Source organism: Rhipicephalus microplus, chromosome 7 (genome assembly GCF_043290135.1).
Source record: "Rhipicephalus microplus isolate Deutch F79 chromosome 7, USDA_Rmic, whole genome shotgun sequence".
Classification (NCBI taxonomy): Eukaryota; Metazoa; Arthropoda; class Arachnida; order Ixodida; family Ixodidae; genus Rhipicephalus; species Rhipicephalus microplus.
The window spans coordinates 35,984,318-35,996,248 of record NC_134706.1 but is presented as its reverse complement, the minus strand read 5'-3'; the positions used below and the strand labels follow the sequence as shown (position 1 = coordinate 35,996,248).

The 11,931-nt window shown below is 47.0% G+C and overlaps 1 protein-coding gene across 1 annotated transcript; it reads left to right on the top strand.

Annotated features, from left to right (window-relative positions):
• Window positions 1-3,249: 3,249 nt before the first annotated feature.
• Window positions 3,250-11,673, top strand: LOC119185529 (E3 ubiquitin-protein ligase sina). The gene is made up of 4 exons (XM_075869974.1): window positions 3,250-3,385; window positions 5,056-5,188; window positions 8,522-8,628; window positions 11,279-11,673. Exons 1-4 carry the CDS (start codon window positions 3,250-3,252, stop codon window positions 11,671-11,673), a joined length of 771 nt encoding a protein of 256 aa, XP_075726089.1.
• The last annotated feature ends 258 nt before the right edge of the window (window positions 11,674-11,931 follow it).

Below are 11,931 nucleotides of genomic sequence, written 5' to 3'. Positions count from 1 at the left end.
TGTACACGTTAAGGCCGACGTCGGGAAAGTCATTCGTCCCGCACAGCGGGTCAGTAGGGTTGCGAACCTGGCCCATCCGGTTGGCGCACCGTCGGCCCTTAGCTTCGGCAACCCTGGCGAGCTCGTCGTCCCAGCGCATCTCTAGCATGTTGCCGGCCGACGGGTAGTCGGCCAGGCGACCCAGGGCCACGTGACTGCGATAGTGGTTGTGCGCCCACAAGATCCTGGTGTTCATGAAGGACGCGTTGGTTAAGTACGTGATGCACATTTGGTACGGTTCAACCTTGCACATGATGTGCGACTGGTTGTACGGCTTTTGGCAGAAGTCGGGCCTCGGCACGGGCGCCGGTGGTGAAAGCGGTGGCGGCAGCTGTCGTAGCGGTCGCTCGTCGTGGCCGCCCGTGGGTGCTGAAGGCTGCTCTTGTGGCTCAGCCGTGCATGGCAGCCAGAAGATGAGCCACGTAGCCGTCCAGAGCATTCTTCTTCTGTCGCCGTCCACCATCGCGTGCGCGCGGCTTGAGCGAGGGCGCGTGGCTGGTGATGGTGGCTGAAGAAGAAGCGTACACGATATTTTGTGGTCTGGCGATATTACCACTATGCAACTTTTGTTCAGAATTGGAAACAATAGAGCACAATTTTTTTATCATGTCGCCGATACAAATTGCTCAGGAAAACTCTCTTAGTCCTCCCATTCGCTAGCCTGGGGCTGAATTTCACTATAGAAAACATACTTTCCTTCGGTGCTTACGATCTGGGCTTCAACCACGAGAACGTTTTCTATGCAGTTTGCAAGTACCCTAATGAAAGTAAAAGAATTAAGCTTTCAATTGCGTGATTATTATTTGTGCTAAAAAAGAATTCCAACATACACAAGAGCATTGTTTAACCATGCTGATTCCTATTCAAGGTGGTCAACAATTGTCTTATCTGAACGAGTGACAAACAACTATTGCACTCCTTTCGTTCTGTCTAGGGAGTCTTTTCTTTTTTCTTTCTTTTTTTCCGGTGGGTGGTTCCGATATTGAGAAAAAATCTTACCGAATTAAGTCATCGATTCTTAGCTGATCCCCCTGAGTGGGTACGAGCCTTGGCTGTGGAATCATCATCATCATCATCATCATCATCATCATCATCATCATCATCATTTTGTGGGCGTGTGCCTTGCTTGCTTGCTTGTGCTACGGCACATGTACCTTGATTTTTGCTCCTACCCACAAAAAGCGGTGGATGGGCTATAAACCAGTGGTTAATATGAGAAAGATATTTTTATTTTGAAAAGAGAATCGAGCACCACAGAGCTGCCACCATGTAGAGAATATCATATTCATTTTGATATCGTCACAATAGTCACCTTATCTTCACAGCTTTATTATTACTGTCTTCGCCGACACTAATAATAAAGCTTTGTGAATGAATGCGTTCCGCCTTTGTAGCTTACCCGAACAAAGCAGTCATAACTAGAATAAGCTAGAAAATACTGCGATCAAGTACCGTTTAGAAAAATCCCAAACTTTATTTCGTGTGGCTGCGTGTTTGTGACCCCTGTGGTAGTCCAACACGGACGCAGAACTTGTCTATAGCCATATTAGGCGTGTACAACATGATGACGGTGGTCTCGGCTGGTTATTTTATTCTTCTCAGGGTGAATCGGAATGGGTGAGGTGTAGAACTTTATAGATCCTGGCCTTGGGTCGCCCTCGAAGGAACGTTATGGCTTTGCCCTAATGCCGCTTCGCAGAATGTGTCCTTAGCCATGCCGCGGTGGTCTAGTGTCTAAAGCACTCGGCTGCTGACCCGCAGATCACGGGATCGAATCCCGTCAGCGGCGACTGAATTTTCGATGAATGCAAATTCTGTATATAGGCACATGTGCTCAGATCTGGGTGCACGTTAAATAACTCCTGGTGGTCGAAATTTCTGGAGCCCAACACTATGGCGTCTATAATATACATAAGATGGGTTCGTGACGTTAAACACCACATATTAGTCGGAATGTGCCTTTAAAAATAGATAATATTTATTTTACACGCACCTTTTTACCCAAACGCTCTTTTATACCAAACTTTCGTTTTGGTTCTGAGTTTGTGCTCGTTTTTTAACGTAAACATTTCCTTTTAAGCCAGCTCACCGAATGGTTGCGGACACGTGATCTATTTACCTTGACAATACAAGCTGACTCGTTCATATATTACAATGAAGGACACCAAAATTATCACACTCATTTTTGCTTCCCCAAAGATTATCTTCATAACATATGCTTCTCCCTTCATTTTCACCTTGCTCTACGTTTTCATTTCTTTATTTTGTGTTTCACAATTTCTATTTACGCACGCGTCTTGGCCGATCCTTCGTACTAGATTGTACCATTCTTCCGCGAATCATCATCACCACCTCTCTAATGGGCGCGCAGCATATAAGAAAAGCGACTGCATCCCGAAGATGAGGAAAACCACATGTGGGCACGTGTACGACCTAACTTAACCTAACCTGACCTGACCTATCTCAGCATTTATATATATTTACGCATTAGATAAAGCACCAAAATTTCCTCGATCATCCGTAATATTTTTATGATATAACGTGCATTATATTCTAAATGTGCACATTATTTTATAAAACCACTCAATTCTTGGCCAATCCCCCACAGTGGGTAGGCGCCACGGGCAATAGGTGAACAAGAACAAGAACACAGGTGCGAAATTGACGCGACGTCAAGGTGAGGACGGCGTTTTCCTGCGTATTTAGTAACACTCAATACCGTGTTTATCCTGAATATCGGTGCTTGGGGTCATGGCGAGCACTTAGGAGAACCGCATCCTAAGCTCGTTTGAGCAATAGCAACATCAACTGAACCACTAGGCCTAAACGGAGTTCTTGCTTCCGTGCCACTGTGCTCTCAGCTAGGCGCTCAGTCCATGTGCTGTTCGTAGCACCACCGATGTAGACAGCTATAGAAGAACGGAGCCACCTAGACAACTTTCCTCCGAACGCATTAACGGAGAGTTTGTTTTGAAAATTGGGAACTTGGGGGTTTATCGAAGCACAAAGCTTCCCTCTTTAAAAAGAAAGTCTTCTCGAAGTGCATTGTTATACGGTGCGTAAACTGATTTGCGCGAGCGGCCTTCGTTTTGAATATTGGTGCGCTGTTACGCAGTATCCCTTCCGGTCCAACCAGCGGCGGAAGTCATGGCTTCCGTGACCAGCGTTTTGAACTCGCCCCGAACGCAGACGACGACGTCCGTCTCACAAATGTCCACACTGCTCGAGTGCCCCGTCTGCGGGAATTACGCGCTGCCTCCCATCATGCAGTGCGAGAACCGCCATCACCTGTGCGCCCCGTACCGAAAAAACGTCGCCATGTGTCCAGTGTGCCATGCTCCCAAAGGTGAGCTAAGGCATATTTCAAGCACATTTATTATGCCCTTGATAACGGTATTGAGGGCAAACACAAGACAACAGACAAGTGATAAGACACTTGTCTGCTGTCCTGTGTTTGCGTTCAATGTCATTATGAACGAGACGTTTTAACTTGCTCGACAAGCAACGCTGTTGTGTAATTATGCCCATGCATGAACGAATCGATCAATTCGTAAATAAGTCCTGTAGTCGTTTGAAACAAACCTTTTAAAATGCTAAAACCTCACCAAACTCGAAAATTCACCGTTGGCGTTGGCGGCGTCAACAAGAATGACGTGAACATTTATCACGTGATGTTGTTCTGGTATGACGCCTTAGTGACGTCACAGTAGGTTCGCCATTTGAAGTGGGTGTTCTTGCATTCTTAAAGAGATATACTTCCTTTGTGCGCCGAACGTTTTGGGAAAACAGTTCACATAGGACAGAGTGCAGTGACTTATCTGATTTTTTTCGAAAGGTTCTGTGCCAAAAAAAAGCTAATTCCCTTTAGAATAACGCCACAGATTGTTAAAACTTTTGACGTGGTGATGACGTAATCACGCGACATCGTCGCTTGGGCATAGGTGGGCTGATCACGGAGGCCAAGCGAAACTAGTTGAGGCGCGGAAACTTGCTATGCCTCTGATCCTGGAGGCAGTGCAGAACTATCCCTGGTGCAGTAGGCTTTCGGCAGGTGGCGGCAGCGGAGGATCAAAACGTCGACTGAGAAGAAAAAAATGTGCCTTTCGCCTTCGACAAGAACATTGTGATTCATTTAGCCTATCTGTGCCTTCTTTATTTTTGTCTTGCTTTTTACTCACTGCAAATTCGTTTAAGTAATACGTTGAAAGCAGTTCTGACAGCGGTGCATACAACCACGGACTTCCTCAACGCCTCTCTTCCTTTAGAATGTTTCCACCATTCTGTTCAATCAATCAATCAATACATAAAGTAGTCAATCAAATTTTCTACTCATTCACAACACAATGTGCATGATAAAGAAACACAGGAGGTCCCACAGTATACAGCGTAATAGAATATCCTACGCAATTTAAACACGAATATTGAAATATCAATGACAGTAGCAAAAATTGCAAGCTTAATAAATTATAAATATATAGATACAACGAAGCGGCGATGTTATTAACTATATGTTATCGGTATTCGTCATCGGTAATGTGTCATGGGTTCTGTGAGAGCTAACTGTTTATCGGCAAGGCTTCTTTGTCGACTAATGTGTGTTTGCACTTGCTGATTTTCGCTAACGTTGGCTGAATTCGGTTAAACGATGGCGATTACTGTCGAATATTGACTGTATTATATATGAAAACGGACAGATAATAAAGCCAGGGAAGGTATATTGGACCTTGATTGTATTCTTTTAACACTATCGTAGTAATTATGACACTAATTTGAAGAAAGTAAACAGCACGAAAAGAAAACTTGCCGCAGACAGGCATATCCACCGTATTCAAAAGGTGAAGTAAACAATACAAACACAAGGGAAACATAGTTGAATCGATGCTCCGCAGATCATCGAGACTTGACTTGGTGTGGAACTTGTTTTGAATTTTTGCTGCTAAGGCCATATTATTATAAGGAAACAAAACGTCCCCAACGTATCTTAGATTCGCCCGTGCACTGTTATTTTGCGTTCAGAGAACAACAGAAACTTGGCACTGGAGAAGCTGGCCGAATCCACGTTGTTTCCTTGCAAGTATCGCTCCAAGGGTTGCACGACGTCTCTGCTGATCGCCGACAAGAAGAGGCATGAAAATTCCTGCGAGCGCGGGTAAGCAGTCGCGTCGCAGTTCATCTTTTAATGCCTGACCCCACGTATCCGTCGCAGCGCGTCGGCGCACTTTCATTTGACGCGGTGTCGAGCACTTTCCCATAAGGAGAGAGAGAGAGAGCGTGCGGCTTCGCGTAGCCATCCGCCCACACTCCGGCGCGCCGCCGCGTCGAAGAGCTTCGCGCTGACGCGCTGCGAGGGATGCGTAGGGTAAAATCTTTAGAGCTCAGAGATGAGTGTGTGATTTCTACCATTTGGCAACAACGTTCACGACATGTTCCGCATAATTCAGTCCGCCAATCATGAATTATGCCACTCTGTTAGCCCATTACTTAAGAAATAATATTGGCCCCGTGTCTGCAGGTTTCACTGCAAATGTCGGCGAAAGAAGAGTCTTGCGTCTGGAGAGAGTGAACAAAACATTTATTTGATGTTCTGCGCAGGAAAATTGGTGCATTGTATTCTGGAAGCGCTGCGTTAGAAAGTCTCTATCCCTGCAGCGAAGTTGAACGAGCGCGTCGAGGCACGTTAGACACGAGCGCTATCTGGCAGTAATCTTCGAAAACGAAGGAAGGCGTGCGCGCGTACTGAGAAAGATGCGCGCCTGTCTCGGAGGCGATAAGGTGTAGAACGCAAAGTGACGGGCAGGTGCCAACACCACGTCGTCTTTGTAAAATTTTGAAAACACTTGAGTTATTGAGCATCATGTTGCTTTGTGATCGCAGCGTGATAAAAGCTATGGTCTCTGAATTACTTATGTGGGCCTTTTCTAGTATAAGGCCACACATACAAGATATTGACGTGCTCTTATGGTGCCTCAGATATGCGCATTGATTGCTTTTTAATTGACAATCGCAAAAGTATTAACGCTGAAGCGTGAGCAATATTGGTAGGCGCTGCGAATCGGGTTGACTATTTGGGGTATTGCTTGGTACCATTATAGGTATCGTTACGGCGGACACACATACACACACACACACACACACACACGCACACGCATACACGCACACACGCACGCACGCACGCACGCACACACACACAGACAGACAGACAGACCAAAATTTTTGCGCGGGAAGACCATCGATCGTCTTTAAAACGTTACTGTTGGGCGTGCATTCGTATTGTTCTAGTCGACTAAAATCCGTTCTGAAAAGTGAGAACACGGGCAATTTCGATTTGTTCGCAATTAAACTTGTCAGTTCAACTGTTATAACTGTATTCGAAGCATGCACGTACAGAGCAGCGTCGGCGTTGTTGGCACAATATCCTCCTACTAAATCAAACCGGAAGAAGACATTGTCGTGACTTTGATTATTATCATTTCAAAACCAAAAAATGTTTCTGTTTGGTTCTGCGAAAATCTCAGTGACGTATTTCCGTCACGACAACAGTAGCTTACGGAGTAGAAAAAAATAACTACAAGTCGCGCCTTGGGGAGTCGAAACAATGACCTCTCAGTCCGTGACGATAATGGTCAAGGGCTCTTGAAGCACATGCATGGCACTCCACAAGCGTGCCTTATATCGCCCACACATTCTCTCTACGATACCTTCTGACGGAAAGGCTGAAATGCTTTATGTCGTCAATAAGCATACTGTAGATTAAGGGCGACGGGTTTTGAACACACGTTTGCAGCATTCTTAAAGTGATTGACTGGGCCTTCGAGAGTTGCGGGAGCGGGAACCTGCGCCTGGTCATTCGGCAGTGCCTACATAATTCGCTAAAAAGGTCGGAGGAGAGAATAAAGTGGCCGGATGCTTTTACCTGATAAATATGTGCCACTATGCGTCAACGTGGATGCATCCACGCAACTGGTGCTATATCTGTCAAACACCAACAGGTGTACAAGCTGTTGTGTATGAATACATGTGAGCGCTGCTTCTGCCAGGACACGTTGCACTTTCGTGTTAAACCGGTGCCTAAGATGGATGAGGTAGCTGTGTTTAATATCTATTTAAGGGAAAGTAGTGTATATTCGAGGACTCGTTTTCTCGTGTTCTGACAAAATAATGCCAAGGAAAGTATTGGGGAAGGGTTTAACTTTGAAGGCCGCAGGTTCATTTCGTGTTATTCGAAGGTCCCTGGTGCAGTTCCTGCCCAGGGAAGTTATCTTTTCACCCACAATTATTTTTTCACATTTACGTTACAATTCAGTCTAATAGCCTCCCCCTTACTCTTTTCTTGCACACACACACACACACACACATACACACACACACACACACACACACACACACATGTATATATATATATATATATATATATATATATATATATATATATATATATATATATATATATATATATATATATATATATTTATATATATATATACGACTGGTGTTTCTAGTTGGCCAGAAGACAGTAATTGGAAACAAAGGGGGAGACTAAAGGTTGGAGATAGAGCGGCTGTGGTTTGCACCTTAAGACAACGCACAGACGCTGCGCGGTGCCCCGGCGAAATCTCGGCGCGAACTCGCAGTGAAGGTAAATGCACTCATCACTCGGGACGGTAGCAGCAAAACGCTAAACCGGCGCGTTCGTCTTCACGAACGCGCCGCACTAGCGTTTCGCTCAAGTTCCTTGGCCGGCGCTGCAATAGGCACACGACAGTGAACCAGAGGGCGCAACGAAGCTCTTTGGGCCGCCTCAGCATTGTTGCTACCGACCGGCAGGGATACTAAGAAAATGGAACGCTCGCTGAACACAGTGGCATGCCGAAGTGTCAGTGCCCTTTTTGGCACCTTTGCAAAGAACGCTTCCTGGGCGCTAACATATTCAGCCGTGACCGCATGCTTACAACTAAAAAAGAAAAATATGCACGCGCAAGTTCGGTTTTGCTGCATCTACTCGCTAGGCTACGCATTGGAAGACTCGGTTTTGCTGCGCCTACCCGCTAGGCTGTGTGTCCTGGCGCTACCATCAGATCTCGTAAATTGCATTGCCGGTTGCTATAGCACACGAGTGGAGAAAAGTCAATGGGAGCCAAACAGCTGGGCGTCTTGATGCGCGCTTGCACCCTCATCGAGACACACTACGATCGGCATGAACTCGAACCTATCACGCGAGCAACCTGTAATCGACATTGTGCGACTCTTAGGCAGCTCAAAGACGCTGGAGTGAACTTGGCTGAGCGTGAGCCACATGTGCAGCTACGCAAATGCACAAGTTTCGCATAGCACTTGCGCACTGTTGTACCACGTGTTGTGCCGGTGAACCACTCGTTTGCGTTTCCGCGTAAGCATTCAGTATTTGACCGGCAGCAGAGCCTTGAAATGCCTCTGCGCACGGTAACGTGCTCTGCGTGATTGCCTTCTGTGCGCTTGAATCCAGGCCCTGTAGCTGCGTGCTCGGCAGGAAGTCTTGGAAGTGGCGAGGACCGCTGCAGAGGCTCGTGGGACACATTCTCGGCACGCACAACTTTGTTCCGAGATTTCAAGGTAGAGTATCGCATATACTGTACGCACAATTACAGCTCTAAACCGATAACCTGTATCGTATTCATTTATGAAAACCAACCGCGCCGCATTTCACGAGACGGACAGCTTTTGTAAGCTTTACAAGTCTCCATGCTTGCGAAGCGCTGCAGGGTAAGGAAAAATGCCCCCACCTCTCCGAAGGGAATGATGAGCAAATGCGAATGCATTTCTTGCGCCGAGAGATCGTACCGTTGCCGTTAGACATTCGCTTTCACCGACTTCTGCCATCGCCTTGAGAGGCACCCAGCCAGCGAATGGTCTAGAGTGAAGGTCAAGCGGACGGAAAAGTTTGGCGCAGGGAGGAGAGAGAGCGAATAGTGAGAGAAGCACTGCACCTACCTTCTCCTACACTCTCTCCCACCTCATGTTCCGGTTGCTAGGGGCGATGGTAAGCGCAAGCTCCCGCAGCGTTTGCTATAGGAGAAGGAGTGAGAACGGAGAGACAACACCTGCCGGGGCACGGACCCTGTCGCGGACAATGTCGGATGCCGGACATAGTCTGATTAAGAAATGCAATCGCATAAAAAAACAAAGACGACACAGAGCGATGTGCTGAGGTAGTATGAGCAAGTGAGTGAGTGAAACAACTTTATTTAGAGATCTGGCTAGTTGTTAGTCTAGGTCTGACCACTTAGACGGAGGATGGAAGACCTTGTCATCTAGTAGCATACCACATATTCTGGATAGGACAGCATTGGTCCTGTACATCGTAGCTGATCAGAGTTTTCTGCCATCGCTCTCGCATAGGTTCTTTGAGGTCTGCTGTTAGGGCACCCTCTTAGTATGCGACTTAAGGAGTCCTCTTTGGTTTGTAAAGCATACTTTACGTTTATGTAACTTGCATGTGACGTCATAGATGGAGCTGCTGGAAGTACTCGTACTCCACTGCAGCGCCTTTAACTACAAAGAAGTTGCGTTTATTCGGCTTGAATGTGATAATGACGTGTGAGGGTTGCCCACGTGCCTAAATAACAAGAAAAAACTGGCGCGTGACGTTTTGATAAGATAAATGTGACTTTGCAAACGTCGCGTCCCCCATGCTGGTTTCACAATAGCGCTGTTTCAGTGGTTTCAATGGAAGCAATCTTTAGAGCATGGGCCACGCTGTACGAATTATTCTTACGCCAGATCTAGGTAGTGTTACGAAAACCTCATTTGTAGCTGAGTAGGAGTAGGATAGAATTTATTTTGCAAATTTGGTCACTCTTCGGCCTGTTTCCTATCTAGTTCAGCGTGGCGTGAGTGAGATACTCCAGAATTTACAGACACGTGCAAAATTTACTTCACAAGACGTTCTCGGAGACTTTTTACACCATCCGTAGAGTTATAGGACATTTAGCGTGTCTGCCATCTGTTAACAGGGACATGGATATCTTTACAGTGTATACCTTCTTGATGATGTAAACGAGTAGAAGCGACGGCAGAAATCTGAGGTATTTGATTGAATTTACCCGGAGCACCGGGTGAATAGCACATGAAAACATCAGAACAGAAACAGACGCTGGCGGTTTTCTTTTCTTGGGATACTCTCTCGTGGAACTGTTTGCGCGCTTCACTTTCATATACGACTATATTTCTGGAAGGTATGCAGTGAGCCTCACTGAAGCTGGTGAAGATTAGGTGATTTGATGCCTTTGCATAATTCATTCTTCCCTAGCCGTTACAGTAATTGCATGGTACAGTCCCGTCCTTCAATACGCGTGTCCGTTGGCTTGACAGTACTAACTCTGGTCACCATGCGCTTTATCTAACGTTTCTTGATGAACTGAGTGTATGGCCAGTGTTGTGGGACGAAACCTACGAACTATCCCACCTCATTGAACCTAACCCGACCGAAAGTAAACTGCACACGAAGTGACCAATTAATCAACAGATCATTAGGCGATTCGTGAATCTATCTGATAGGAGGAAATACATCCCAGTAGTCCGATGACCGACCGACCGTGGACTAATGACCAATTCGTAAGTCAGGAGCGTCATATGACTATCGACGATTTCGCTAGGAAAGCCATGAGGATTGTCCAACTAACAAACGACTAAGGTATAGACCGTTCACCCGCACATAGTTGGAAAGCTGGTCGCGGCTTACTTCATGTGTCCGGGGTCAGTGATGTCCGTCAGACCAACAAATGGACGAAACAAGTCGCTGAGAACCGACAGACACGATTTCGGATGGATGCAAAGTCAATCCAACCGGTAGATGGACTAACGAACGAACGACTCAATGGTTGGCCGACTGACCGTTTGTCTGCGGGTGGTCAAACAGGCAGGCAGACCATTCAATGGACAACCGACTTGTTTAAGGACCACCAGTTCGTGAGCCTTCTTTCGGAAACGTCGCGGGCTCCATTGTGACAATTGACCAATGAACCGACCATAAGTCAACTGTACTAAGCAATCTACCAGCTAATAAAACCACCCAGACCACACTTGCAGCCAAGCAAATCAAGCCTAAACCCAAACCGAGTCCCAGTTGAAGTCGATTCAATCAATATAGGATCTGCCAAACGTCCAGGCCAAACGTCCAATATAGGATCTGCCAAACGTCCAAACGTCCGTGTACACACGCCCTTTAACTAAGTGCTCCTTTTCCGCGCAAATTAACGTACAGGCGAGAACATGGTCGTGACGGCGACGAACTTCCGGCGTGTCGAGGCTTTCTGCTGGGTGGCGCTGCAGACGTGCCTGGGCCGCGACTTCGTCGGTATGCTCAGGAAGAGGAACAAGAGGGCCTCGAGCAACCGCTTCTTTGGCGCCGTGCTGCTCATCGGGTCGAGCGAGGAGGCGCGGCGCTTCCTGTACCAGCTCGAACTGCGCGGCTCCGAACACCGGCTCTCGTGGTCAGCCAGGACCCGGAATCTGCACTCGCAGGCCGACATCGACCAGAGCGGAGACGGCCTGGTGTTGGACATGAGCACGGCCGCGCACCTCTGCAATGGCGCCGACCTCGTCATGGACGTCACGATCAGCGTCGCCCCATCCTTGAGCGGTGATAACGGTCTGTAAGAAGGTCGGAGCTATGCGGCCGCCAGCGAAATAATTCGCAAGGCAAAATTGACGGGAGGTTGGTAGTCGTAATTATTGGTTGAAATGTATTTTAGTATATGTATGTCTGTGTCGCTGTATTCAAATCTAGCTATTTATTGTGGGGCAGAGGTGTAGCCAAAGGTGGCACTTGGAGAACGTGCCTCCCCTGCCCAGTGTCGTTCTCCTGCCGAAGAATGCAGATCACACGACGATCATTTGGGCATTTGGGCGAAGTTG

Bases quoted from the DNA above. Each gene is read 5' to 3' on its own strand.
- LOC119185529 (XM_075869974.1), top strand. From the start codon at position 3,250: ATGTCCACACTGCTCGAGTGCCCCGTCTGCGGGAATTACGCGCTGCCT. The intron at 3,386-5,055 runs GTGAGCTAAGGC...TTTTGCGTTCAG, and splicing joins AGTGTGCCATGCTCCCAAAG to AGAACAACAGAAACTTGGCA. The intron at 8,629-11,278 runs GTAGAGTATCGC...ATTAACGTACAG, and splicing joins CTTTGTTCCGAGATTTCAAG to GCGAGAACATGGTCGTGACG.